The sequence below is a fragment of the Corvus cornix genome, chromosome 5 (genome assembly GCF_000738735.6).
Source record: "Corvus cornix cornix isolate S_Up_H32 chromosome 5, ASM73873v5, whole genome shotgun sequence".
Lineage (NCBI taxonomy): Eukaryota > Metazoa > Chordata > Aves > Passeriformes > Corvidae > Corvus > Corvus cornix.
In genome coordinates this window covers 39,030,976-39,058,355 of record NC_046335.1, presented here as the reverse complement: position 1 = coordinate 39,058,355, position 27,380 = coordinate 39,030,976, and the positions used below count along the sequence as shown (strand labels likewise).

Genomic DNA, 27,380 nt, shown 5'->3' with positions numbered 1-27,380 from the left:
GTAAAGGGGAAAATGTACCATGTTCTATGATTCATCCAGAGATGCTTTTACACCTCTTCGAATGTGGTACTATAGGTAGTTTATAAGGCCACCGAACTAAGTTTTTAAATCTTCCCTTTAAGTTCAGTCTAAAAGAATAAAAGTTCAAAAATACTGAAAATTTTTGCACTTGCAAAATGTATGGCCACTTAAGTAGTTTTGTGCCTCCTCTCAAAGGAAGTATGAGCAATATTTAAGCAGATGCCCTGATAGATATTTATAGGCATTATTCTATGTAAACCAGAAAAATGCAGTTTAGGTTTTGCTGGATGTAAGGACCGATTCTTTTTTTTTGGGGGGGGGGGGGGGGTGTGGTTTTTTTTTGTTTGTTTGTTTGTTTGGTTTTTTTTACTGTATTGTTTTTTTAACATTGGATAAGCATATAAGGTCCTTTGGGGGAATTCTAGGCAGGGATAACTAAATAGTTACTCCTGCTTGCAAGGAAGGGAAGCTGCAAGTGTGTGTTCTAGAAAGAAACAATTGTATATATTTCCTATTCATAATTTGGCAGCTTGACCAAACTTCTAAATTAAATATATTTTTTCATGTTTTTACCCCTATAAACATAGCTAGGCTGAGCAACAACTGAGCTAGGCTGAGCAAAGCAGTGTCACTTTTTTCTTGAACCTCTTAAAAATTAATTTTGAAAAATCTTGCTAGCTGTTCAAGGCATAGATGCAATTAGCTTGGATTAGTTTTTATGAACCATCAATACTACAATTTCTATCTGTCAAATTAAGTTGTGCATTAATAGAAGTAGCTTAATCTTTATATGTTCTTTTACAGAAATTCTGTGTCATATTTGCCAGGAACATGTATTGGACATTACAGTTACATATATTTAAGTGATGGATATTTTTTATATTCTCAGTTGAGGTAATTGTTTTGCTGTTCTGCACTCAACATTGAAGTTAGTGTGTTGCTACAGAGTGATACGAACTATTCATCATGTGTGCCTTCTGATTTGTTGAAGACACACTGAGAAAGAAACTGACCTTATCTGCCTGTATCTTTACACTGAAACTGAATTTCCAAGGGTCAAAAAGACTTCTTGCCTCTGTAGTGGGTTCCAGTTTTCATTAACCAGTCTCCCACGTGGTTTTCTGAAGCATGGCTTCTTTTGAAACTGCAGTGGTAGGGACTTGAAGCATGCTATAATTGTTTTTGTCAGTGAGTGGAAGTAATAATCCATGATTCTGTTTTCTCATTACTGTTTGTGGTAATAGGACAGGGAACTATATGTAATTTCCGTGTATCCCTTGATACAGATTACAATTTTATAGAGGCTAGTGCTGCAAAGGCAGCTGTTTTCACTCATCTGTGTCACATGTGGGAGAGGCCCTTTCGGAAGGTCATTTCATGTGTTGACTAGAAAGTTTGATCAGGCTTTTGTTATTTAAATAAGCAACTTTAGGCTAACAGCAGACAACACTGATGAAGAGTTTAAATATAATGCTTTTTAAACCCCCTTTATAGTCTTCTCTTTTTGTAACACATTTCTGTTTGAAAAGATAAATGATAAACAAACAAAACAAAACACACACCTTCAACCTTTTTATTTCAGGAATTCACAAATTTGTCCACTACTTCAGTTTACTGTAGTGAGACAACATTAAAATAAAATTCTTTAACTTATCTGAGTTACTATCTTTTTACAGCCTGCATGTTTAATCTAAGATGTCAGGATCCTTTTGAAAGCACTGTAGTCTCATTAGGAAGGCCACAATACCTGTGCAATGATTGTGAGCAATTTTCAAAAAATAAAAAATTAGGAACTATTTTAACTGCAGCAATTCCTTAATTGTGGTGTCTGGATGCAAAAGTGACTGGAAAAATTGCTATATAACGTTTTCCAGTGACTTTCATGTGTATGTATTTATAGATGTTTTTACACAGGTTGCCCTATGATTTGAGCATATGGGAATCTCAATCCTGTTTCAGAAGCTGATACTGTTAACATATTTCTGAACAGAAATCTCTTGTCCAGTATTCAAGGCTTTTAGGAGTATGTCTGATAATGCTTTTCTATGTCAGAGATTGGGGGGATTAATTTGTTTGTAGTACAAGTGAAGATGGTAAACTTTATACTCATGATCTTACAAGTAGATTTCCAAGATAAAAAATATTTTAAAGTTAATCTTTTTGAAATGTCTTGTGCTGTTTCATATCACTCTTCTGTCCTTCAGAACAGATTTCAACTGAAATTACTAACTTGGCACAAACTTTAGGCAGTGGGTTATCAATATATTAATGTTGTTCTGTTAGATAACATGCACACTGTCCCATCTGAGAACAGCTCTATAGTATCATGGAAGTGTGTTAATGCAGTACATTCAATTTAACTATTTATTGCAGTTGTAGAATTTTATTCTCTAGAATAAGTTTTCATCTACACAGATTTTTAAAACATTCTTGGTAGTTAAATTTTCTAATTTAATATGCAACTGCAATAGGATATTCATAGGAAATAGCCGCCTGCAAACTAAGATAAGGGATAAGTATGTCAACTTTGGGATATGTGGGAAGTAACAAATTTGGCTAAATGACTCCAAAGCAGGCATTTTGTAGAGCCTGCAGATTTCTTGTGTTCAAAAGACTGACTGTGTTTAGGTTAGAAAGCTGCGTTTGAGTATAGTTCACTATTGAATTCTTGTTCTGTTAAAATCTTCTTTTCTCAAATTCACTTTTCTCCTTCACCAACCAAAACAAAACCTTTATTTTTCCATAGGACTGGTGTTAAGGAGGAAACCAGAAACTAAAGGCACTGGAATCAGCAAAGACACTTCTAGAGAAAGTGGAGAAGGTAGAGAATGGAGCTGCAGACTCTACAGGAGGCTCTGAAAGTGGAAATTCAGGTTCACCAGGTAATTTATATTCTTTCTTGCTTTAGAGCAATAGCAGCATTAGTACTGCTGACAGTATTACTACTAATGGGAACATTAAGCAATAGCACTACGACTATAGTAATAATTGTTTTATAAGCTTGAAACTACTTCAGAATTTTATACTCTGCATTTTGACCTCACCACCTGTTGTTTTTTTGGCAAATGTGAAAGATCTACATATCAAGCTGTGGGTGGGGATTTGTTTTTTTTAGTAATCTGTAGCAGTAATAAAAACATTCTGAAAACCATGTTCAGCTGCTTCTGTCTGGAAGGTTTTTCTGATGTTCTGAAGCCACCTTCAGTATTCAGTTTGCAATGGAGGAATATGGTGGAGGAACTTTGAAGTGAAATGTATATAGTGCTGCACAGTTTAATCTGGTGCTTCTCTTCTGGCATGTTTTCTACTTTAGTAGCTTCTAAACTATATGTTTGATAACCGCAATGTTGTAGTGCTTGGGCTCTGTAAATGTTTACATGTTGGGTCTTTGTACTAGTAACCTGTTCCATACTACATGGCAGTAGGGTTGCCATTTTTGTTACAATGTTTTCTTGCCATTTTGTTACAATGCCAATGAGGAACTATTAAAAATAATGATAATAAAACCTAATTTAGTAAAATAGGAGCATATATGCATATTAATTCTTGGAAGAAAATTACTACAGCCATAGACACAGACTAGATGCCAACTTGAAACATTAAATTTAACAAGGAGACCTTCTCCAAACACAGTTCTCCAAGTATTTCTGAAGCTCTTCAGATACCTGAAACTCACAACTGTTACACAGTAGATAAAAGAAATATATGATGTTACGTTGATCAGTGTAGTCCATCATATGAAATTTGGAAAATGTTTCAAAATTACTTGGTGGCTTGTCTAAAATGTGATCTGGATGGCTTGTTCTGTACTTGCTGCAATGATGAGCATATTGCTAGAACTCGAATGGGTGAATTAGTAAAATCAAGCTATGTCTGCTTTAAAAAAAAACAACTTAGAGTTAGGGAGGAAAACCTGAAAAAGCTAAGGATGGATTTCCAGAACTATAGATGATGAATATTTTGTTCTCCTCAGAAACTCCAAGGCCTTTGTATTCAAAACTTCAGTGAAGTTTTTTTGTGGGGGTAAGGAAGTTCAGAAATTACCCATGGTATTTTGTTGCAGACATAGAAATGTTTAAGGCCAGTAAGTAATTTTTTCAAGTATTAACTACTGTAAAGCAATCCAAATGTTAATCATGCTTGTATGACAGTGTTTACCTCTTGTGTGCATCTTCATTCCCCTTTATGCCCAAGTGAACCAAAAATTTTAAGACTGTGAATTTTGAATAATCTTTGGCATCTGTTCATAATGGCACTGTTGAACAGGAAATTGTCCGAAAAGACTTTTTTTAACATCTTAAAGTTGGTGGGGCTTTTTTACTTTGTTTGCTTTAACTTTGCCCAGTTGTCATTAAAAGTGAGGTCTGCACAAGCATCAACTATAATTAAATTCGGTTTGAGTTGGTGAAACTAGAAAAACCATTATATCAGAAGGTTGTCCTTTTTAATTCAAGACACTCTATATTTCTATAATTAAGGCTAAGAAAAAGCCTATATGTTTACAGTGAAAAATAACACTTGCAACAAAACGTTGGGTGCTTCAGTAAAGGTTTTGCCGACCGTGCTTGTGTGGTTATTGCTTGCCAGTATGCACACTGATAGAAATTAAACTGGTTGGGGCACAAAAAAGAAAAACAAATCTTCAAATGAAATGCTTTAACTTTTTTGTATAGCTCTGAATTTTATAACCTAAAGACATACAATATGTTCCTTCTTTTTACTCAGGATTTGTAGAGAATTGTCTCTTGTCATCCTTTACTTCTCTAGTATTTTTTTTTCCTGAGGACTCTCTAACAAAGCTTGCCAACGGTCACACAGTCATGGTTTGTTGTCCCATTGGATGTGGTAGACAGGTGTCTGTGATGAACATAGGGAATTCAGCTCGGCACTGTAGCCAAATCCTCCCAGCTTCCTGATGCAGTGTGTTGCCTGTGGCTGCTTACGCTGTGGCTGTACAGGTGATGCTCAGTATGATGGTGATTTTGTTTGTAGAATAGCTCCTTGGGTTTTGCCTCTTCTGTTTCACTTCCAGAAGTCTGTTGGAAGCTTTCATAATGCTGCTTTGGCAAAGTGCATCTTAAACTACTACCAGTAAGGACCAAAAAAAGGTGTTAGTTGTTCAGAAAAAGCTACTTTTTTGGTTTACTTTCTATGATCAGAGAATCCACCATGAATGACATCTGACAAGATTATTTCCTGTATCAGTGTACAACTTGAATATTCAAATGTCTTCCATGTCAAGGCTATATTGCTTGTCCTGAGAAGAAATGCATCAAGTCTAAGTAGTTCATTCTGCTACTGTGTTGACTTAATTAAGATTATTCTGAAGCAGTTTGCTCTTCATAGTTTTGATCACAAGAGGTGTTAAAGGACTTATATTTAGCTATTCTTACAGAAGGGTTGAGTTTCATTGATGATTCCTCAAGCTGATGTGTGGAAGGAACCTAAAACATCCTTGTTCTTCTCTTATTTCATGGCAGAAAGACCAGTAGCTTTTAAAAATACCTTAAATTTAGCTTATATTTGAGGTCAGTGCAAAAAAAAAAATTATTTTTCCTTAGAATTGTATGACATAGTACTGTGTGATCCAAAAATTTAGCAATATTTTATGAAGAGTTTACAGTACTGACTGTATTGTCTTATGACTGTGTCTGCAGGAGCACTTTATATAAAAACTAACAGATTTGTTGCTTGTCAAGCTCCAATGTGGCAGGAAGCACTGAGGAAAAATAAGCTAAGTGTGTTCCTGTGATACTGAATGGCAGCATGACGAAACAATAATATTCAGTGTAGATAAATGCCAAGTGATGCACTGGGAAAAAACTGGCCCAGTTTTACATCTGCAATAGCAGGCTGTGAACTGGCTGTTGGCACAGTGGAAGGAGTTTTTGCAGTAGAGAGTACTTGAGTGTTTTGTGTAGTTTTAAACTTTGTTTCCAGGTGATAGAGACAAACTAGAGAATTTGTGCATGAGGAGTCTTTCAATCTGAAGAAGTGAGGACTGATGGGGGAATATGTGGTGTGGAAAAAATGTAAGAAGGAGCCGGATAGAGAAGCTGCCTTTGAATCATACAATGTTTCAAGTTGGAACTGATCTGTAAAGATCATCCGGTCCAGGTTCCAACTCCTCTTGACTCAAGTCAGCTCTGGTTTTCTGTAACCATATTAGTCCCCCATACTTGCATTGTAAGGAAACAGATTCAAAAGAAAAAGGTGGTCATCCATTTACGTAAGAGTCCTGTAATTTAACTTGGGAACTTACTGTCACAGAATCTAGAATGTTTTCCTGGTTCAAAAAGTAATTAAAGCAGATCAATGAAAGAAATGTGTGTTAGTAGCTACTAAACCTAAGACATAATCTTTGAAGACATTAGAGATGTAAATTTCTACAAATTTACCAAAAAAGATAATAGGAGTTTTTTGTTTGCGTTGTCCTCTTCATTCTGGGCTCTGGTTTTCTTTGGTAACTTTCTCCTTGCTTAGCAATAGACAACATTCTCCTGCAGCTGCCTGAAGGAAGTGAGGGAGGAAGAATAGTGAATGGTAACAATCTGTCTGTTTTCTCTTGGATGTGGAGGGCATCTTTCCTACAATGATCTCAATCTCTCTCTCTGAGGGAGAAAAGTGGCAAAGATACTTCTGAACATGGGTCTTCCATCTGGTACAGGCCAAGCCAACACACAGGCAGAGCTTTAGTACTTGAAACATTCTGCCCTTGAATATACAAACAGCTTTTGTGCCCGCAGCCGTTATCTGTGGTATGTGTTTCTTGCGACTGCAAGCAAAGAGGGCAGCAGTTCTAGAGGAGACACAGCTATTAGATTATCTTACCCAGCTGGCTTAAATTGTCTTTAAAAAGCATCATTTGTTCAAGAGCTGTTTAGGAGGAGCAAAAGTGATGGCTGAATACAGTACTTTTACTATATTAATAAGAATGGGTTTGGAAATGTTATAATACTGGACTCCAGGCTTTGCTATTGAAATGTTGTAAACTGAATATTTTGCTTTTACAAAGGTTCTTAAAAAATACTGAATTTTAAACTGTTCAACAAGATTCGTAATGAAAATCTTCATTGTATTGTTGCATCTTTTTTCTTTCTAGAAATTGGTTGCCCAAATGAAGCAAGATCCACAGGTAACTATTTATTTTCGTATTGGATTAATTCCATTAGAAATGCAGGAAATAGCAGTGCATGAAATTTGAGGATTTTAGATTTCTAGATCACCTTCTTCCTTGCTAACAAAGTGTTTAGAAGAAAACTTATGAACAAGTTTTTGAACAATGACTGTTGGATTGTTTAAAACAAAACCAAAATTCTTGCCATTATGGAGCCTTTTGCCTCATGCATATTCTTAATAGTCTAAATCAAGCGACTTTTCTGGGCTATGGTGCCGTTCAGATGTGCAGTAAGTTTCTGATTCTATTGGAAAATGCTCTTTATAAAAGCCGCCATTATTAGCAATCATTTTTTCCCTTTTTGGGAGTATCAGAAGGCTCACCGTACAAGAAGAGAGGGGATATTCTGTCCAAGAAATTTTGTCCAAACAATATAGCTTAAGCTTGTGTTCAGATTGCCTGTCTTGGGTATCTTACCAGCACTGTAGTGTCCATAGAATGGGCACTTGGCCTTGGGAAGTTTCAGAGCTACTGAGGTTAGATAACTGGACTCCTTGCATAGACAGCAGAAGTCATCCCTCTCCCAACAGCTGCGTAAGGTCCCTGGGTTTTCTTGTACAGCAGTTAAACACTCCAGGATGCTGGATAGGGAGTTCTGTGGAGCTCTCAAACCAGTCTCAAATGTTGAGTAGAGGGACAAAGGCCGCTCACTTGAGGTTTGCTGTTAAGAGCTCCCATCCCCATACAATAGTAAATGTCCTGTAATTTTCTGAATGTACATTTTTTTCTGAGCTCAGTGAAGTGAGAAGACAGCTTTTAGTAACACTCAGTTAAACCTCTGACAGGGAGGGTTAAGCAGGGTGTATTGAAAAATCTGGTTTTTTAAATGTACTTATTCTGATGGGATTTGGGTAAGATCTGCTGCTCTTATTCGCTGGTCAGGTCTGCTAACAATTAGTCTGCAGAGCAGTTTGCTTTCAGTTCATATTTGCTGAAAGTGACGTCATGCTGCAAGCAGCCATGCAAAGTTCCTAGAGTCAGGAAAAGTAAATCTGGTCCCTGTTTCCACTGGTCTTAATGCATTTTTATCCCAGATTATTAGGTAGAATCTAAAAGAAGGGAGGATGACGGGGCAGTATCTGGTTTTGCTGGAATTGGAGACTATCTGCAAGCTGAAATCAAAATGCATTTCAAAATTCTATGGAGGAATATAAAAATAGGGAATATGCATGAAGTTCCTGTGATGATATTAGTCTTATGTTTTAATATTTCTTCTTAGCAGACTAAACCTGCATAATCTAGTATAAAAACTTTACAATGTAAATGAGAGCAAAAAAAGTGAGAAAGGAAAAAAATTAAGGAAAACGTGCTTCCCTGTCATGTTTCTGCAGAGCTTTGCAGGTTTTAAACTAAGGACAGATGTTTCTTTAATTTCTTTTTATTTCAGTAGAAAAGAAAAAGTCCTGGTAAAAATTGTTTTCTGTCTACATCTTTCTAGTGATGCTTATGGCTTTAAAATCTGAAACTTAGGAAAGTGCTACTGTAAGCAAAATGCTGATATGAATTATGTGCCAAGGCAAATGTAATTCTCTCTAGTACAGTCTAAGGCATAAACATACATGGAAATAAGGACTTAGGTATGTTTTCCTTCAATTGATATATGTGTCAATTAAGATTTAATAGATACATTTGATACCCTACACAGTTAAATGTAAATGTCTTTGTATAAGTAGCATAGGTGAGAATGTTTTAGATAACATACCCTAGTGTACTGTTATATACAGTATGATACTATTGTATTGCATATTAACAAACATTTCTGGTTTAATTTGTAAACTTGGTGAAATGTACAAACATGCTTTATAATGTGAAAAGCACTAATGGATGTTTTAATGAAATCTTCTTTCCAAACTGGGCTATCTCTCTGAGTGCTAGAAAGGTCCTCTGATTATTGTTGCACTCAGCAACTTAAATAAGGCTTTGTTGAGCCATTTGAATTTTATTGACTGTACATCCAGAGGTGCTGTATTTATAGTACACTATGCAAAAACAAAAAACCCATCTTCCTGCTACTACTCTATGTTAACAAATGGAATATCTTTCTCACAGATATTTTTTCTTTCTAATCAGAACGCTGATTTGAAGAAACAGCTTCATGAACTTCAAGCCAAAATCACAGCTCTGAGTGAGAAACAGGTAGGGAAACAGAGATGTATTTTTAACACTGCGTTCTAAAGATGTCTCTTTTCCCAGCTTCCAAGAGAGCTGCTAAATCTTTAAGTGCAAAAATAAGCGTGGGCAACCAGACATTTTTGATTTTTATTGGATTTCTCAACAAAGGATAGGATGGGTTATTGTGAGTCTATCAAACAAGAAACTAGTTTAATCAGTGGGAGCTATAGCAATTTTTCTTGTGTTGAAACTAATGTTTTCTATTAAGGGAGATGGAAAAACGGATTAATTTTGTCACTTTCTTTATTATTATCTTGAAACTTCTAAACTTGACCATTCTGGTTTAGGCAAATCTTTAGATTTTGGCTTAGTACGTCCACACTGTGTGTATGGGTGAGTATGCTGGAATTTTTCTTAATGTTAAGACCAATTAAATTTATGTCAGTTATGGGTACTTAATAGACAATTTGAAAATTAGTTGGATGCTTTTACCGTGATAAATTACACCACAATTGTATTATGTTTGCCATTTTGTAGGAATTCTCTTTGACAGCTCTAAAGTGTGAGTAGTAATTACAACTGAATGCTTAATAGAAAGATTGTTGAACTTGAACATGGGCCTTGTGAAGAAAAATAGTAATACTAGTAATAGTAATACTGAGGTACCCACAAAACTTGTTCTCACTTTTGTTTTTAAAAAAATTAAAGAGCTACACATACACAAACCCCTCATACACCACACTATCCCATCCCTAGTTAATTAACTAAAGCAGTCCCTTAATTGTATTGCTTAATGTGTCAATAATGGAACCAAATTAGGTCAATAGATTAGACCTTTGAAGAGGGAAAAAATTTTAGAGCCTAGGTAAATGCATGCGTGTCACAACTAGATACCTCCATTCATCTGTTACTAGCTGCATGTGTTCTGAGAATTACTATCCCTAAGAAAATGGCCAGACAGTGATTAACATTTATCTAGAAATTTTGTTTACTGAAAAAATTACAGTATGTTTTAATAGGGGAACAATGAATCTAGGAAAAAACATGTAAGGATAATAAAGAAAATGATTTTTTAATGAGAATAGTAGTTCAACAAAAACAGGTTTTGCTGATGTGATAGCACGCCTCTCTTGAAGATGATTTATTCTCTAAAACCAGCATGAGCCTCTGCATGTGGCTATGTCTCACAGCAAGCTGTTTCAGGATTCTCTGGTAAGCTCTGGATGCCCATGGTAATTTCAAAATGAGCTTGTCTTGATGCCATGGAGCAAACTGTATTGACTGCCAGTTCACGTGATGAGCATGGACAGGCAGTGAGATATTGAGTGGAATGTGAGAAACCAAGTACATCCTACTGTAACTTTTAAACTTGTTTTTATAACTCTCTAAAGTTGTGCTACAGAATGGTCTATACTAACATGTATTTTAAATTACCCATCACTAGAAATGGAGCTGTATCTTTTCTATTGAACTCAAAGTACTAAAGCACACTTGTTCATGGGATGACCATGGGTTAAGTTTCCAAAAGATGTTGAAAAATAAGTTTGACTTTACTTCTACTACACAATGAATACAGTCAGCATGAAGTCACAGTAGTTTACTTCTTTGTATTTTTGTGGGTTTGATTATCAGAACAACAGTGAACTTCTCTATGGTTGTTGAAGTTTAAATATTTTGTTATCTCTACCACTGGACTGCAGAGCTGCCAGTGTTCCAGACGATAATGTTGTTAAAGTCGTATGACTGCTAAAATGCAATGATCATGGTAAATGTAAGTTCTGGGAAAAGAACTACAACTTCTCTATGCAGAGAAGTGCTCACTCCCTCTTTATTTACAGCAATCTATTGTATAGAAATCTGTGGCTTAGCAATGCAGTTGAGCAGCACCTTAGAGACTACAACAAAGCCCTTTTTTCTGTTTTCACTTTCACTTCTCTTCAGGAAAAATCATTATTATAAATTGCTTTATGGATAGAATATTAATCAACAATTTAATTTTTACACAGCATGGAGAAATGTGCAGTTTTGCATAGTAAATATAATAGTTTACATCATGCAGTGCTTGTGTTAAGAACAGGTACAACATGTGTAATCTGTAGTCTTGTTTAGAGTCAAGTAGTTTTGATGCCTGATATCCAATGAATAAACACTGAGGGCCCAACTCCACTGTGGACAGTTATAGGACGCATGATGGTCACTGTTCAATAAGCTTTTAATGAAGTTTGAGAAACTAAAGTTGCAGCCTGTGTGGTGTCCCTGTTGGAGACATGGAGCTGAGACCCTGGTGTTAGAGAGGCAGAATAATGAAATATTTCTGGCTTGTGAAATGTTATGTCAACCTAATGCATGCTTTTTCTTTGCTGTCTTATTTAATGAAGTTGGATGAAGACTTGTGCAAGAACCAAGTCAGCGGTAGGTTTAGCTAAAAGCTTTTAGTTGCTTTAGGACTTCCCTCCATTTCTGAAGCATTGTGAGAGTGGTGCCGACACTTGCTGCCAGTCGCTGCAGTGATTCATAGTGACTTAGGTATCTTGCTGAGAATTAATAATGACAGTTCTGTTCAGAAGTTTGTGAAATTGAGGAGATCTGGCAAAATACAAAAAGAAAGCAAGTAGGCTGTACAGTGTGTAGGCTTAAACCTAAAAAAAATTGTTAGCTGATGCAGGGTTGAACTGTTACAGCATAAGGTATGTCATATATTCATATGTTTTTTGAAAATGTCAGAGGTGAAAATAAAGTCTTTGATTTGTTACACCTGAGAGACGATGGAGCAGTGTATGCTGAGTGTGTTAACACTTGAAAGGAAAACTGCAAAAAGAGAAAAAACTTACTTGAAGATAACTTGCATTTGAAGGGCAGTAAACTTGAATCCTTCAGTCTAGCAGATTTCCCTCTGCTAGTCTCTTTGTGTTATTTTCACAGAGTTCTAAACTGTGCTTACTTCTTTTCTAATCTGAGGGCAATAAGGGGAATTCAGTTTAACAGTCTTGCTCCTCAGCTGTAAATGTGAGAGCTGCAGTCTGGAAACTCTGAATGCATTGGTTTTAAAAATGGTTTCCTCTTTCTTTCCCCACCCTCCTCTTCAGTAAAGAGAAGTCAAGAGTAACTTTTTTCAGAACAGTTGTAATTGCCAAATCTAAGCTTGGGTTGTAAATGTGAATTAATTCTGTTGCTTTGGAGCACTGTTTTTTATTATGTTTTCACATCTTTGGAAGAAAGTCATAGTCTTAGCACTTTTTCCTTTATATCCTATGACAGTGTCTTCTCTTGGCATTCTGATTTGTAGAATTTTACCCACAATAACTTATCACTACTTGGCTTTTGTCTGTGTTAAATACACTCTTTACAATAAAAACACCCATAAATAATGTATTTTTAAATTTTTCCATGAGGAAGTTTATCAGTGTATGCATCTCTCCCTGGTGCCTCTTTTGCCCCAAACTCTCTTGCAAAACTGGTGTTATAATATTTTGTATATGACTGAAATATTGCTAAGCTGTCTCAGACCTTTTATAAAGCTTAAATCATGATTAAACCCATACTGGCATGTAAACTTGGATTTCCCATTCTTCTCTTAATGTAACTCCACCTAGACTTCTCACTGTTGGTTTGTGAACTTAATTTTTGCATATCTAATGTACATTAACAGTGGAGTAACTCAATTTAGGAAATGTAAGTGACCATTTTTTTTGGGGGGGGTGAGGTGGGGTGGAAATTGTTACCAGTGACACTAGTGAAATACTGAGGTAGAGCACGGCTAGCATAAAGGAGCAGGAGGGATGTAATCTTGAAATAGTACCTTTTCTTCTGCCTCTTTTCCCCCCATAGTTAATTTAGAAAAAAGAATATGAACTGACAGATATATCGAGTATGTATCGTAATAGAACTTTATTTCGCAGACAAGGAAGAGGTCATGTGGGCAGCAAAAAATGTGGGGTTTTTTAGCAATATCGTGTCAGATATAGAGGAATTTCTAAATATGTCCTTATCATAATCTCTTGGAAAAGTTAGAGCAATATTCTGTCTTAAATGTGGAAGAAAGCTTACACAAATAGTCTTTTCAATCTATGATAACAAGGTGATGGTGATAAGCATGTACTAAAAAAATCACACGGCTCTTTCCCTTCTATTTGAAAATAAAATGCAAATGTCTCTTCCTGTAGTTGCAGTGAAATTCATTGAATCTTCAAGAAAAGTGTTGTGAAAACTAGACTTGTATTCTAATGTATTTCCTCTTGACATGGAAATAATAAAGTGGATCCCTTTATTATTTTGATTTCTGAAGAGCTGTATATATGCAGGAAAGAGTAATCAAAAATAGTTGTCAGCATATATATGCTAGATGGAGATACTTGTGGTTTTATTTTTTCACAGGGGAAAAACTCAAACATACTTTATTGTAAAGAGCAGTTGAAACTGTGGAATATAATTAGAAAAAATGCACACCATAAAAGCAGGTTTGTCTCTATTATTATGAATAGGCAAATCTAGTGAATTTTGCTTGTATTTAGAGTTTACAGCAAATTGAGATAGATGAGGTTATTCTAAATCCTGTATGTTCAGTGTGAGGCTTCTTTTAACCTTTTCACTAAGTAGCAAGTAATGAGAAAGGGGATTTGGGATAGATTTTAAAAAAGTAATTTAACCATGGTTTTGTATAGTTGAATAAGTGTAAACATGTGGTTTAGATTGACAAAGGAAACTTGTTATTTCAGTTTTCAAAAACTGTCAGAAATAGCTTTTAAGCATTACTGTTGCTATATTTATTACAGGTACCATAACTGAGTAATGAAAAGATTGGTAATGTGCATAAATTCATCCTATGAGACTGTTCTTCTTGAACAGTTGTCAATCATCATAAAGGTGAATTTTTATGGAGGCTTTTTGAGCACATTATCAGAAAATTGTACCTGGAGCATGTTCCATCGTGTTCTGTAAAGAAAAGAAGCAGTGTTTTGGTGAGAGGAAAGTAAGCTCAAGAAAGCTAGAGAGCAGGAGGAAAACTGGATACAGTTAACTGAGTACAGGTAGGAAAGAGCACTTCATGCTTATGCATAAGAAGGTAGGCAAGTTGTGCCTGTGTGTTGTAGATATACCTGATGAACACCATCAGAACTTAGGATTCAAAATCTGGAAATAAATAATAAAATCACTACTTACTCCTGCCAGTTTTGTCTGGAGTTTCTGATACCTCCTTTCTCCAAGATTGATCGAAGGTGTATTAAAATGCCAGTTATTCTGTCAGCAATGGATCAAGTCTGCAAATATGCCATATGAACGTTCAGTTACTAATAACTTCAGGCAGGTGATGCTTAATTTCAGTTCCAGTTGTTTATCTGGAACTGTACATATTACTAAACACTGATCTTTTTTAAGTAAATGGCATGAATGATAAAGATATGCTAATTTCCGTGTAACTGCAAGCATCCATTTATGCCAACTGTTTATAAAGCAGTTGTAAAATATAGGGAAAAAAACTGTTTGTAGAATCTTTCTTGGACAGTTTGAAGTAGTCAGTCATTTTTTCCTGTCAAAAACATACTGGTCTATCTGGACATAAAGAGAAGTCAGTTAACTGCCTCAGTGAATTGTCAGATCCTTTTGAACCCTCTAATCGGTGTGAACAGCACCTGTTTAGAGGTGAATATTTGAGAAATCTGCATAAGCTTACTATTTTAATCTTTGGCATTTATTTAATTTGCATCCAAATATTGTGTGAAAATGTGACTATAATGACTTCTCATTAAGTTATCATCTCCCATATTCTCAAGATATACTGTCTGAAGCAAATTTTGGATGTTGCACAGATGATTGTAGATAGGCAGAGTGCACGCATCTCTCCCTGGTGCCTCTTTTGCCCCAAACGCTCTTGCAAAACTGGTGTTATAATAATTTGTATATGACTGAAATATTGCTAAGCTGTCTCAGACCTTTTATAAAGCTTAAATCATGATTAAACCCATACCGGCATGTAAGCTTGGATTTCTCATTCTTTTCTTAATGTAACTCCACCTAGACTTCTCACTGTTGGTTTGTGAACTTAATTTTTGCATATCTAATGTACATTAACACTGGAGTAACTCAATTTAGGAAATGCAAGTGACCATTTCGTGATGTCATTAAAAAGAAGAAAAACTCTCCACACCTCTTCCCTGCTACTCTTCCCTCAGCACTGATTTTCTGGCTCAACTTTTAATTTTTGAGTTCACGCTGTATTTAAGCCAGATTTGGAGGCAGCTGGAGAACTTTTTTAATTGAACCTAGTTGGATACATCTTTCATCTTCGTATAAGCCAGGGCATAACTCCAAAATAGCCTGCTCTGCTTGAGAATCAACATTGTAGATAGAAAATGGGCAATTAAACTACAGTGTTTCCTTGAAAATCCCCTACTGATGGAGAGAGTTGGTTATTAGCTGCTCCTGCATGTTTTGACTTGCTGGATAACCTCACACATCAGTAGTTATTTCAAGGCCTACTATTCCCTTTTCCCTTCTATACTTGAAGGGAAGGCAAGCGAAGCATTAGAAGATGACTGGGATTTAGGTTGTTTTGTATAGCACCCTTAAATGCCTCTTAGTTGGATGCTGGGAAAAGGGATTAAATCTACTAATGAATTTTTATAAATTAAAACAGATTAAAGTAGTTCATTCTGCTCTGTTCGGCATGCCTCGGTGGAACAACCTCACAGCCACAGAAGCAGTATTTTGATTTATTCCAAGTGTATCAGGGTTAGAAAAGGAATCAAATCCAGGGATCTGCTTTTTCAGAGCCTTACGGATCTTTGGTTGCTTTTGGAATTGTTTGGTCCCCAGCTTTTCTGAAGTGTGTTGAATTTTGGAAGGGAGAAGAGAGAAAGACAGTATGTCCAATATTTAGAATACAGGCAAAAGCTTGTCTCTGCTGTTTGTTCTCTGCTGCCTGCTACTTGCTTTGAAAATAAGCCACTTCCTGAAATGTGGTGGATTTTTGCGCTATGAGTTACTGACTGTAGTACAGCTATGGGCTAAAATACTTTTATTAGTAAATATTATCTCATTTGTTGGTACTACACCAAGAACAAGACTGACTTGGGTAGACAGTGTTAGGTGGTATTTTCCAACATGTGGGTCATGTGTTACACCCTCATAAGGTATTGAGGAACCACTCAGTTCAACTCTTGGTGAGTACGTTTGAAAAGGACCGAGATGGATGTGATAATGTTGCATTGCTTCTGTAGTGCTAGTTTGGAATTTTCCTGTTAATTGTACTGGCTTTTACAAGTGGACTAAGGGTCCTTTGTGGTGGAAAAATAAAGAGGAAATACACCTTTCTGGAAGTGATTTAAAGAGATGACATGTTAGGGAAGCATGAGTGGGCCAAATGCATGTACACTATTTATAACAGTTTTTTTTGGGTTTCACTTTTCTAATTGAATGTTATCTGTCCTTATTACTCTCACTATGAATTTTTTCCCTCATTTTATTGTGGAGACTGGGATAGGCTTGGATTTCAAAGGGCTTAAAGAGTGAACAAACCTAAAGTATTAAAGGGTAAGAATGCCCTTCACAGAGTTTCATGAGTCTCTGTGGTTTCTTTTCTATATGGACACTGTTGGAAGCAGAGAATGCAGTCTTCATCCTTACAAAATCTTTATGTTCACTGAGTGATAGTCTGGTATACATTTTCTGTTCATGGAAATAGTTAAGAATGTTTTATTTTCTTCAAGTATGGGCCAAGTTGATGCGAATTCACCTAGTCCTGGTCATTCTACAGAGGCACTTTCTTTCAGTATTCTATTCACTTCTGAGCTAACTTCTCAAATAGTTCTTCTGACCTTCAGAAACTCCTGAAAGAGTATGGTCTCTTTAGAGCAACTTTTCCCCTGCTGTTAGATTGCAAGTTAGCAGAGACACTTGACATAGTGTCAGGGAAGATAGGTCGTGGCCAGACAAAATGCAGGTTTTCTTGGTGTGGTTTTGGTTTTGTTTTGATTAGGTCCATTATTCTTTGAGCTTCTCTTTTTGTTGTCCTTTGTCCTAAGTTTGTCAAAAGTGGTAGTGAAGTGCAAGGGATCTTCTTCAACTTTCCCCACTAATTGTAACACAACAGGTTGATTTAGGCAGTGGTGACTGCAGAATTCTGATGGAAATTTTGCTGAAATGAAGTCTGAATGTGGGGGATCAGTAGAGTGGTGGAGACTCTACCAGGAGACAATTCAGACAAGGGAACTTAATTTTTACTGTTCTGTGTTGGCTTTGTGAAGGCAACTCTCACTCTACTTACTATAAAAAACTACTATGAAGATTAGGCTTCAGTTCACTACTTGTTTTCCCTACAGAGTTTATCTAATGTGTTTTGTGATAAAGAATTCTTGTTCAATTCTGTCTCTTTTTAATTCTAAGTGTCTTCTTACAGAGGGCTTTTGAAAGCTAGCAGGGAGAAAGCCCTTGACGTAGGATGAACCCAGACTGCCCTGTGTAGCAAGGAGAAATGAGCCCGTTTTTTCCTTATTCAGCAAGAGAAAACATCAGTGATTGTTTATACTGTTTCTAGAAGGAAGAGTTTGTTTATCTTATTTTTCCTTTAAAAACAAAAAAATTACATTGGAACTGTAATACATGATATGAATTTTTGAGATATATGCTTTAGAGCTGCCTGATGTTCTGCAGAACAGCGAGTGACTATCCTTTTATTTCAGACTTCTGAAAATTTGAATACTTGGCAGTATTTAAGCCTGTGGAGTCTTGCTCCATATCCATTCACTCTCTTTATAAATTGCTTCATTTTCAGTCTAATATGGCAGTTTTTCAGAGCAGCGGTTGGTTCTTTAGAGTTGCGGCCAACCCAGAGTGGAGTGGAAGTGCATGAGTGTCAGCAGCTTTCTAGCATCAAAAGCTCCACACACACACCTTTGGGCTAGTAATAAATGCTTCAGCAATCAACTTGGACAAAATTAGGTTCTTGGATTCTCCAATTCATCCTAAATTTTGTCATATATCTCAAGAAACAGACGTGTCCCATTCTCCAAGTAAATAATTTGGTAAAAGCAGTTTGCAGCATCCCAGTACACTAAGCTCTTAACATTTGTCTGCTGGGCAATTAAAATTGTGTGGCCTAAAGGTACTGTTCTCTGTTTGAAACTTGGAAACTTAGTGTATATTAACTTCCTTTTAATATTCACTTAGGCATGACTATCACAAAATAGATTTGGAATTTATAGCAGAAGAAGGTTCTTAGGAGAACCAACGAGAGGCTCAGTAATTTCTCTCAAATTACTCTTAAATGCATTCAAGTAGTTGCATAGCTTTTTTCTGACGGTTTCAAGAATCAAGAATGAAATTTCTGCAAAGGTCTTAATTTTTGAGCAAATACAATTTAGTTAAATGGGAAATGCAGATACTACAAATTCAGTTTTGATCTGTTAATGGAAAGATCTTTTGGACAAGATTTTTAGTTATGAAATGTAGGAGTTATGAATTTGCAGATCAATTTGCGTTCTTGAATATCCTCTACAACCTTTTGTTTAGAGCTATGTGCATCCTCTGCTAACAGGAGCATTGGGCCAGGCCTTCAGTGAGTGTCAATTCAGATTTTAAAATCTAATAAATCCTATGGTAGTGTTCAGTAAGCACTGATATGAAGACACTTTTAATTATTAGCTTTTCATCTATTCTTCTGCTTAGACTAGCAATCTGAAGGCCTTTAAATCCCACTTTCATGGAGAGCTATAGAGAGAAATCTTCAAGAACCCACAGAAATTGACACTTAGAATTCAAACATCTCTAGGTGCTGCAAGAAGTCAAGCAGTCTCACCAGCAGACAAACAAAATGGTCTGTTGGGCAAACTAGCTTGCTGGCTGGATGGATTTGCAAACAGGATGTTTTTTGTGGTGACCAAAATTTGCTGGGTGTAATATTAGTCATAAAACCCGAGTACTTAGAAGAGAGGAAATAAATAGCCAAACATTTTTGGAAACAACTGTACTACCTGGGTGTACCTTACTGATGCTCTACAATACATTTTCGTGGATAAACCAGGTAAAAACACAGCTGATGGTTTTGTTGTGTCTTTGTAGTAAATGCCAAAAGCATTGCTTTTATCATTTGCAGTAGGAAGGTGCATTATGGTAGTATAAAAATGTGTCAGGTTCTGTATCCCTAAACCTTCATTTTTCTTTTGAGAATGCAGGCAATAATCAAAGTGTTATGTAGGACAACCCTGCAGCAGCGGTGTGACACTATATGGGACATTAATATAGTGTACCTGTTTATGGTAACATCACCTTGGACTGCAATGTGGCAGTGGTAGGTTTAAGTCCATATATGATACACTGGGGTTTATATTTGAATAACAAGAGACAGTTCCTGTCCTCATGGTCAAGAACAAAGTTTCCAACTTGAAATTCTGTATTTCTTTTATTCTGCTTTTTAGTTTTGAATAGAAAATGCTACCTTTAAATTTCTTTAGAACAAGAGTTAATATTTAATAAGCTTGTACATCCCCTATGATAGTCAGGTGTGCTCTGAAAGCACTCGTGCTACTGCACAGTGCATATGAAGTAATCTAGGTAGCACTTTTTAGAAAGTAAGGGGTAAATAGACAGGTTCTGCCCTTTCCTCTTTCTTTTTCCTGCTTCTCTTTTTGCTGTATTAAGTGATGTAAACACTTTATTCCATCATTTCATAATGGGTTTTATGTCATTTGGTTTTAGCTGTGTGGAGCTAAACTTGATGTACTTCTGAGAATAATCTTTGTGAGTTCCAAGTTATTCAAAAGTTGCTTGAATGAAAATTGCTGATCATTTGAAGCTTTGCAGGTGATAGGATCTCCTTCACCTTCATAGTTCACTTAATTATTTTGAATGCTGTCTGTTTTGCTAGATTTTAAATTTCTTTGTTCAGGAAAGTGTGTTTTAAACACCATGTGTGTTATGGCATTTAGCAGATAGTTAGCTTTCCTTCTGACCTCTCTCGAGTTAGCAGGAGACCCGCTTAACTGACACACATACAGTCATTTTGAGCCTTAGCTTTCAAAAATATTTTAGTGGGTCAAATGTCTCCAAAATTTCATTTCATCCTTTATTTGCCTTTAAAATATTAATGACCAGCTCTTGCAATATGCTGATTAGGACTAGAAAATGCTGAGACAAAAATTCATCTTAGCACTTATGGTCCTAGAGGTTTTTCTGTGTTTAGTTACATGTATGAGCCCATATAAAATACTCTAAGATCTTTTTAGTTTGAGTCCCTTCCTTGAAAAGGCAAGGTTTGACTTATTGTCTCATATACTTCTGTATGAGAGGGGGAATGCTTTGTTGTTTAAAAATTTACCCCACTTTGGGGCATGTGACAGTGGTATTTTCCTGTTTGTTTGGGGGTTTTTATTACAATTATACCCACAACCCACAGGATAGGGTGTCTGTGCTCTATTGAACGGATTGGGATAGCCAGTAAATCTCAGAGCATAGATCCCTTGTCCCCTTCCTCCCCACTTTGAAAATTAATTGTATAAATTTCTAAAAAGTTAAATTTTCTGCTAACAGCGTCTAATACCAGCATCACATTCTAAGGCCATGCAGAAATGCTGGGTGCTGTAATAATCCTTGGCTCACTTGGTAAACCCTACAGTAAGACTTGGTAGCATTACTGCTGTGTCAGTCTGAAAGATGAATCCAATTAGCTTGGACCAGAACAGGGGCAGGAGTGTGTCTGAGCCAAAAGTGAGGAAGACAGGACTGCAGAGGCCCTGTTAGCAGCCAGCTCTGAGGAGAAAGTTTGCACTAAACTTGGTGTTGTTACTGGGTCTTTTTTCTTATCAGTGAGTTTGGGTATTGGGGTATGTGTACTTCGATTTGAAGGTTTTGTAGGAGCTTGGCCTATTCTCACATGGTCTTTGTCTGCCTTACTGGTGTTTGGTGGGCAGTGTTTGTATCTCTTTGGCTGTAGCTTTCTCTCTGTTATTGAAGAAGTCATGACATAAGGTGCTGATTGATGCCAGAAGAGAAAGTTTTGCCTCTGGTGCTTGGGTTCGGATTGTGAGTTGCACCCAGATGCACTCTCAGCTCTTCAGAACAGTTGCCAATCTGTTTGCCCATCTAGGCTCTATTTGCTTGGTGTTTCCCAGCGTCCATTTCTGCTTTCATACCTGCTTTTAATGGAAGCTGTCCAGCTGTGCCATGTGTTTACCTCTTTCCTGCTTGGACTATTCCTATTCACTGGAGATTAAGCCCTTTATGCAGCCCACTTACTATTTCTGGAAGCCAACAAAGAGGAGAGAGTTTGGAGAGAGGGAGGGATGCATCACCAGAAAGGATGGTGCGGCTTGTGCATATCCTGTTTGCACTGATGTATGCTGTGGTGGTTTTACAACTGGGAAATGGCCTTCAAGTAGGCCTGTGCTCTCAGTGTGCTGGGAAAGATATGAAGACGATGGGTAGCAAATGTAGTATCATAAGAAATAAAAATCACGTATTATAAGGCTTCAGGTAATTTAATGTTTGTATTTAAACTGCTTTAGTAGAGAGCCCAATTAAGTTCTATAGAAAACAAAGTAATAAGAAAGTATCCTTAAATGTATTTTTTTTCTACAGTGCATTCTGTTACCTTGCCTGCCTTAAAAAATGCAGACTGTTTTGAAATCTTTTATTCTGTAGGGCTGAGTGCGTTTCCATAAATCATTTAATTGTTGTATGGCATATAAGGTATAGAAAGAGTTATTCTCTGTCTGTGCTGCCCATTATAGAACATAAATGTTTCTTTAAGAAGCTTTTTGACTTTTTATTTTTGTAACAGGCCTTGGGTAACTCAGACTAGAGAAGTACCTGCTTTTTTAAAGAAATGCTTGACTTACACAGAAAATACCCCCCCAAGCCTGCTTTTTAAAAATTGCTATTTTCTTTGTCTTTTCCTAATGGTCCTTGAAAGACTGTAAGCAGGTTGCTGAGAAATACCTATTTAAGAACATCCTGTGGTTGGGCTGATGATAACACTTGGTAGTGTCATTATGTGGAGTTACTGAAGCACTGTGCAGAAATGAGGAAAGTCAGATTGCACTTCTTTATGTTGTCTTCCTCTGGAGCTAGTGCTTCCAAGGCATCAAATTCACTGTATTTCAGAGACAAAACTGAGTTAGTATCCCATACTTTATCATTTTGTAGGCTGTGATTATACGGCCACTTTGATTATGCTTCAGATTTGAAAGCTGTGACTTGTCCTCCTACCTGGTCTAGCTGCTGACTTCTGCCCCTCTTATGCTGGAACTAGTGCTCATGTTGCTATGCTGTGACTGGAGTCAAAAAGTTGTCTGGCTGAAGACTAACTCTGAGATGTGCCATTTTTTGAGCATGTTCCATTTTGCTCACCTGGCTTGTGTGCAGTCACATGAACACAGCTTTTGACATAAGGGAAGTAGCAGAAAGGAAGGACTGAAACAAAGGAAGGGTGAAACAATTTTCATTTGATAACTCTGTATTTATCCTGGACTAAACAGCTGTGTAACCACAGCTTTGAACCCAGTCTGTGGCTTGGTAGTCTCCCTTTTCCAGGGATGCAGATCCTGTAAATGTACCTGCAGCTCCTAAATGGCAGAAAGGAAGGTAGGCTGTGTCTCTCTTGTTTCTCCCACTGGAATAGCTGATCCACACAGTAGCCCTATGCATGAAGCAGCCACAACAATGGTAGTGCGCCCAGATGACTGGGACTGAAGTACAGAGGATGGAGATTATTACAGGTGGACACAGAAAATTTCTGCTTAAGCTTTGCATTTTGTTTGTCACAATTGATACTGTTTTCAGTATTACCTAACAGTACAAGTATGAAGATGAAGCACAAAAAGAAATCCAAAATAGTTCTTGAGCATTCTTTGAAGAACTGAATTCCTGTAACTTGAGTTGTATATAGGAAGAGCAGCTGAGAAGACTTTTTGGAAGCTGACAGCAGAGAGCAACCTGGTTTCTGACGGCATTATGATTTTTGTTAAGCAAATTTCAAACCGAATTACTTGGAGACAGAATTTTAAATTCTGCTTGAGAGTTTATGTTGCAAATCCTGAGGGTTTATATAGGTCATGTGTAGTAGGTCCAAGCAGGAAGCAATGAAGTATCTGAAATCTTATATAAAGTCCTTGTTTATTCCTTAATCTCTGGCTTTGAATAAAACAATTTATGGACAACAGAAAATCAGACCTAAATGGTAGTCCACTGTGGCTATCCTCACTCCTGCTGCCCAGTTGTGAAAATGGAGGATGCTGGTAAATTCTGCCTAGGAGGATGTGAGTTTTTTCATCAGCTGCTTTTGTTTTCAGTGGTCTTACACAGCCATAGCTACAGTGAGAATTTTTCCTGTATGTGGAGCTTGGTTAAAAATTGTTGGGTCGTTTTTTATGTGTGAATTGGAATATAAACAAGGGGATTTTTTTTCCTCCTAAGTTCTTCAGAGTTGATTCAGCTTAAATAATAATAAAGCTATTTGTTTGGAACATCTGGGTTGTATTGGTTTTGCATGGCAAAGTTTTGATAGCAGGGAGGCTACAGGGCTGATTTCTCTGAGCATCTACTGGAAGCTTCCCCTATGTCCGACAAAATGATTCCAGCTGGTTCCAAGATGGGTCTGCCATTGACTGAGGCTGAATCCATGAATGATGGTGGTAGTGCTTCTGGGTTAACACATTTAGGAAGGAAAAAAATAAAGTTGTTGTGCAGAAGAAGATAGCAGCCAGAGAAGGGAAGAGTGAGAATGTGTGAGAGAAATAGCTCTGCAGACATCAAAGTCAGTGAAGAAGGAGGGGCAGAAGATGCTCCAGGTGCTGGAGCAAACATTCCCTTGCAGTCCATGGTGCAGAACGTGGTGAGTCAAGCTGTGCCTCTGCAGCCCATGGAGGTGTCCAATGGAGCAGAGGTCCACCTGCAGCCTGTGGAGAAGCCCACATCAGAGCAAGTGGACGCCCAAAAGAAGGCTTGTGACCCTGTGAGAAGCCCTTGCTAGACCCTAGAGAAGCCCTATTCACAGGCAGGACCTGTGTGCCTGAGGAGAAGGGAGCCCACGCTGGAGCAGATTTGCTGTCAGGACTTGTGATCCCATGGGGAAGCTATGCTGGAGCAGTGCATTCCTGAAGAATTGCACCCCATGGAAGGCACCTGCTCTCAGCAGTTTGTGATGCACTGTAGGAAGGACTCAGATTGGAGAAGTTTGTGAAACTGTCTCCTATGGAAGAGACCCCACACTGGAGCAGTGGAAGGAGTCCTCCCCCAGAGGAGGAAACAGTGGCAGAAAATACACGTGATGGACTGACCATAACCATTCCCATCTCCCTGCGCCTCAAGGCAGGAGGAGATAGAGAATCAGGAATAAAATTAAGTCTGGGAAGGAGGAAGGGGTGGGGGGACAGTGTTTTTAAGATTTGAATTTGCTTTTCATTATCCTTCTCTGATTTCCTTGGTAATAAATTAAATTTCTTTAAGTCGAGTCAATTTTACCTGTGACAGTAATTGGTGAGTGATCTCTCCCCATCCTTATCTTGACCCACAAAACTTTCTATTTCCTCTCTCCCCTGTCCAGTTGACAAGGGGATTGACAGAGCAGCTTTGGTGGGCACCTGGTGTACAGCCAAGGTCAAACCACCACAGGGGAGATGGCTTTGGTGTTTTTATTTAACTGTAAGTAGCAATCGAGCTACTGAGGAAGACAGCTTTTCTGCACTCATGTTTCAAAGTGTAGCTGAGTCTAACAGAAAGCTAGAAGTATGACTTAGCAAAATCATTTTCAGAATCAAGAATTCTAGAGGCTAACTTCAGTCCAATGTTGTAGGGTATCATTTTAGATTAATATGTTGCAGTTATTCTTAGGATATTTGTAACTTGATCATTAAAAAAATGCTCAAGAAACTCAAAGAATGCTAAAGCATGAGAATATGGGCATTCTGATTTAATTAAAAATTACCTTTTGGGGCAGGCACTTAGAAGAGGTCTTCTGCTTTTTCCAAGCAGGGCCACTTCTGAGTTTTCTGCTCCTCTGCCCCCTGAAAATTGCACATCATAATTGCTTTAAACGGTAGCAGGGTGTGGGTAAGGAGGAAAGACATCTGTGAAACTTTAACATGCTGTGTGCTGATGCAGTCAGGTTGTTCCTGGACAAAGCAGCAGCCAGGTCCTCAAGAAAAGAATTGTAAATGACAAAGACTAACATAATGGTGCTTAAAAACAGTTGAAAAACTTCCTCCTGCCCTACCAAGCTACCGCAGCCACTACAATGAAAAAAGAAATTTGGAGAAAACTCTCTTCCCATTCTCAAACAGTCTAGATATTACAAACTATATCATCTCAGAGATGCTCACTATGCAGGGATAGGCTTTGTTACATCCTTTGACCCTGGCTTATATTTGTTCTATTTCGCCCTCCTCAAAGTGCACTGCTAATAGAGCACATAGTTTGACTCTGGAGACACGAACTCCTGTAGGATGCTTCTTGGAAGTGAGTTATGCCTCAGTGGTAAGAAATAAGATTGTTATGAGACAGGAAAGTGAAAAAGATGGAGAAGTTCAGGCTTGGGGTATACTCAAGAGCATATAATGCAAGTTTTATTTTTGTAATGTTCATTCCAGGCTGATACCAAAATTGGTGTTTTGATGGGGTAAGTTGAAATCTGTAGGTACAAAGGGAGCTACAGGGGTCAGCTGGTACAACCTCCTGCTCAAAGCACATATGTACTTCATGAATACAGAGTGATACCACTCTCCCAAAAGGATTGATTGACTGGGCTTGCATTATTTGAATGGAAGTACAAGTTGTTTTCCCATTTGTGTTATTTAGTATCCCTGTCTGATCTCAGTGCATGTGCCATCAGTCTTAATACATTCACTTGTATATTTGACAATTTATTTTCCTGGGATGGAAAACCCCCTCCATTGCAATGTTTTAGGAAGATGTTTTGAAAACACTGGTGGTTTTTTTCTAAAGCTTTTCCAGGGCATTAACATTGCTGCAGCTCTGCTGGCACTAACACCAAAAGGAGGGGTGCTGTATGCAAATATTTTTTGTTACTGTAGTGTCTGCTAACTTAATGTAAAAGTAAGCAACCAATGCCTCTCTCCTGTGCATCCAACCTTTATTAAATGCAGTAGATTTGGAGAGGTGCTATGACAAGGAGATAAATGTTTTCGTTTGTCCATCTGCAAGGTCTTATTCCAGTCTGAAAAGAGTCTTAAACGGAGTGTTCCAATGTCAGTGTTTCAGATGGGATTTTTCTTACTCAGGTATAGTCTAGAGCTGTTGCTAAACTTGTATTTATTTTTTTAAATTAGTGTGGTTTTATGAGAATGTGAGGAGTGCAAAGCTTACTGCATTTTCCGCTGAATGTCAGCTCAGTTTATTCTCTGTACACATGTAAAAGATTATTCTAGAGCCAGCTCTGTCCCTTACACAGTTAATTAACCCCCCCTGCTGTGGGCCTAGATATGTGCTCTTGCTGTTCAGTGAGGTGTGTGAATTGACTGCAGAACACAGAGTCTTGTGCAGGCTGTACAGAGGGAGAGAGCCTCCAAGAAACACAGTGAAAGATGATGGGGTAGCATGTGGCTTCATAATCCGTCATGCTGGATGCTAGTAAAGCTTGCAGAAATTGGGGATTTCGGATAAAATAGGTAACTACAGAAAGGTACAGCTTACCACTGTATGTAATAGCTAGTCAGTTTTTAAGCCATTACTTTAGGAACAAACAATAATAGATGAAAACATCAATAACCTGGAAATGTTCTTCAGTATTTCAAGTATTTGAAACTCTCTAGTAACTACATAATCTGATACAAGTACCTGTTAAAGGACTGACTTGTGCTCTTAAAATACAGATGCATGCCATCCTAGAGGAAGACAACATACAAACCCTGGAAAATCAGTAAAAACAGTAACAATGCTGCTTCTGTTTAATGAAGTTTAATGAAAAAAATAGAATAATTCTTTCGATGTGTATTTTTATTGCAGAATTAACCCAGTTAGTTCTCAGGAGTTTTCACAGTCTTATTTCTATAAAAACTTCTATACAAATGCACACACCAAACTTCCACTGAATTTGGCATGCTTTGAAACTCAGCTGCTGCAG

At 37.4% G+C, this 27,380-nt stretch overlaps 1 protein-coding gene across 12 annotated transcripts in view; it reads left to right on the top strand.

Annotated features, from left to right (window-relative positions):
* Positions 1 to 27,380, top strand: part of PHF21A (PHD finger protein 21A) — a 135,289-nt gene that overhangs the window by 32,081 nt on the left and 75,828 nt on the right. For 7 of the 12 annotated variants that reach the window (XM_039552370.1, XM_039552365.1, XM_039552368.1 and 4 more), the window contains 3 exons: positions 2,768 to 2,903; positions 7,124 to 7,156; positions 9,248 to 9,334. In XM_039552370.1, the coding sequence (XP_039408304.1) occupies positions 2,850 to 2,903; positions 7,124 to 7,156; positions 9,248 to 9,334 (174 nt within the window). In that variant the 5' untranslated portion in view covers positions 2,768 to 2,849. Of the gene's footprint in view, positions 1 to 825; positions 916 to 2,767; positions 2,904 to 7,123; positions 7,157 to 9,247; positions 9,335 to 27,380 lie in introns of all 12 variants that reach the window. The other 5 variants (XM_039552375.1, XM_039552371.1, XM_039552373.1 and 2 more) reach the window with 2 other exon arrangements.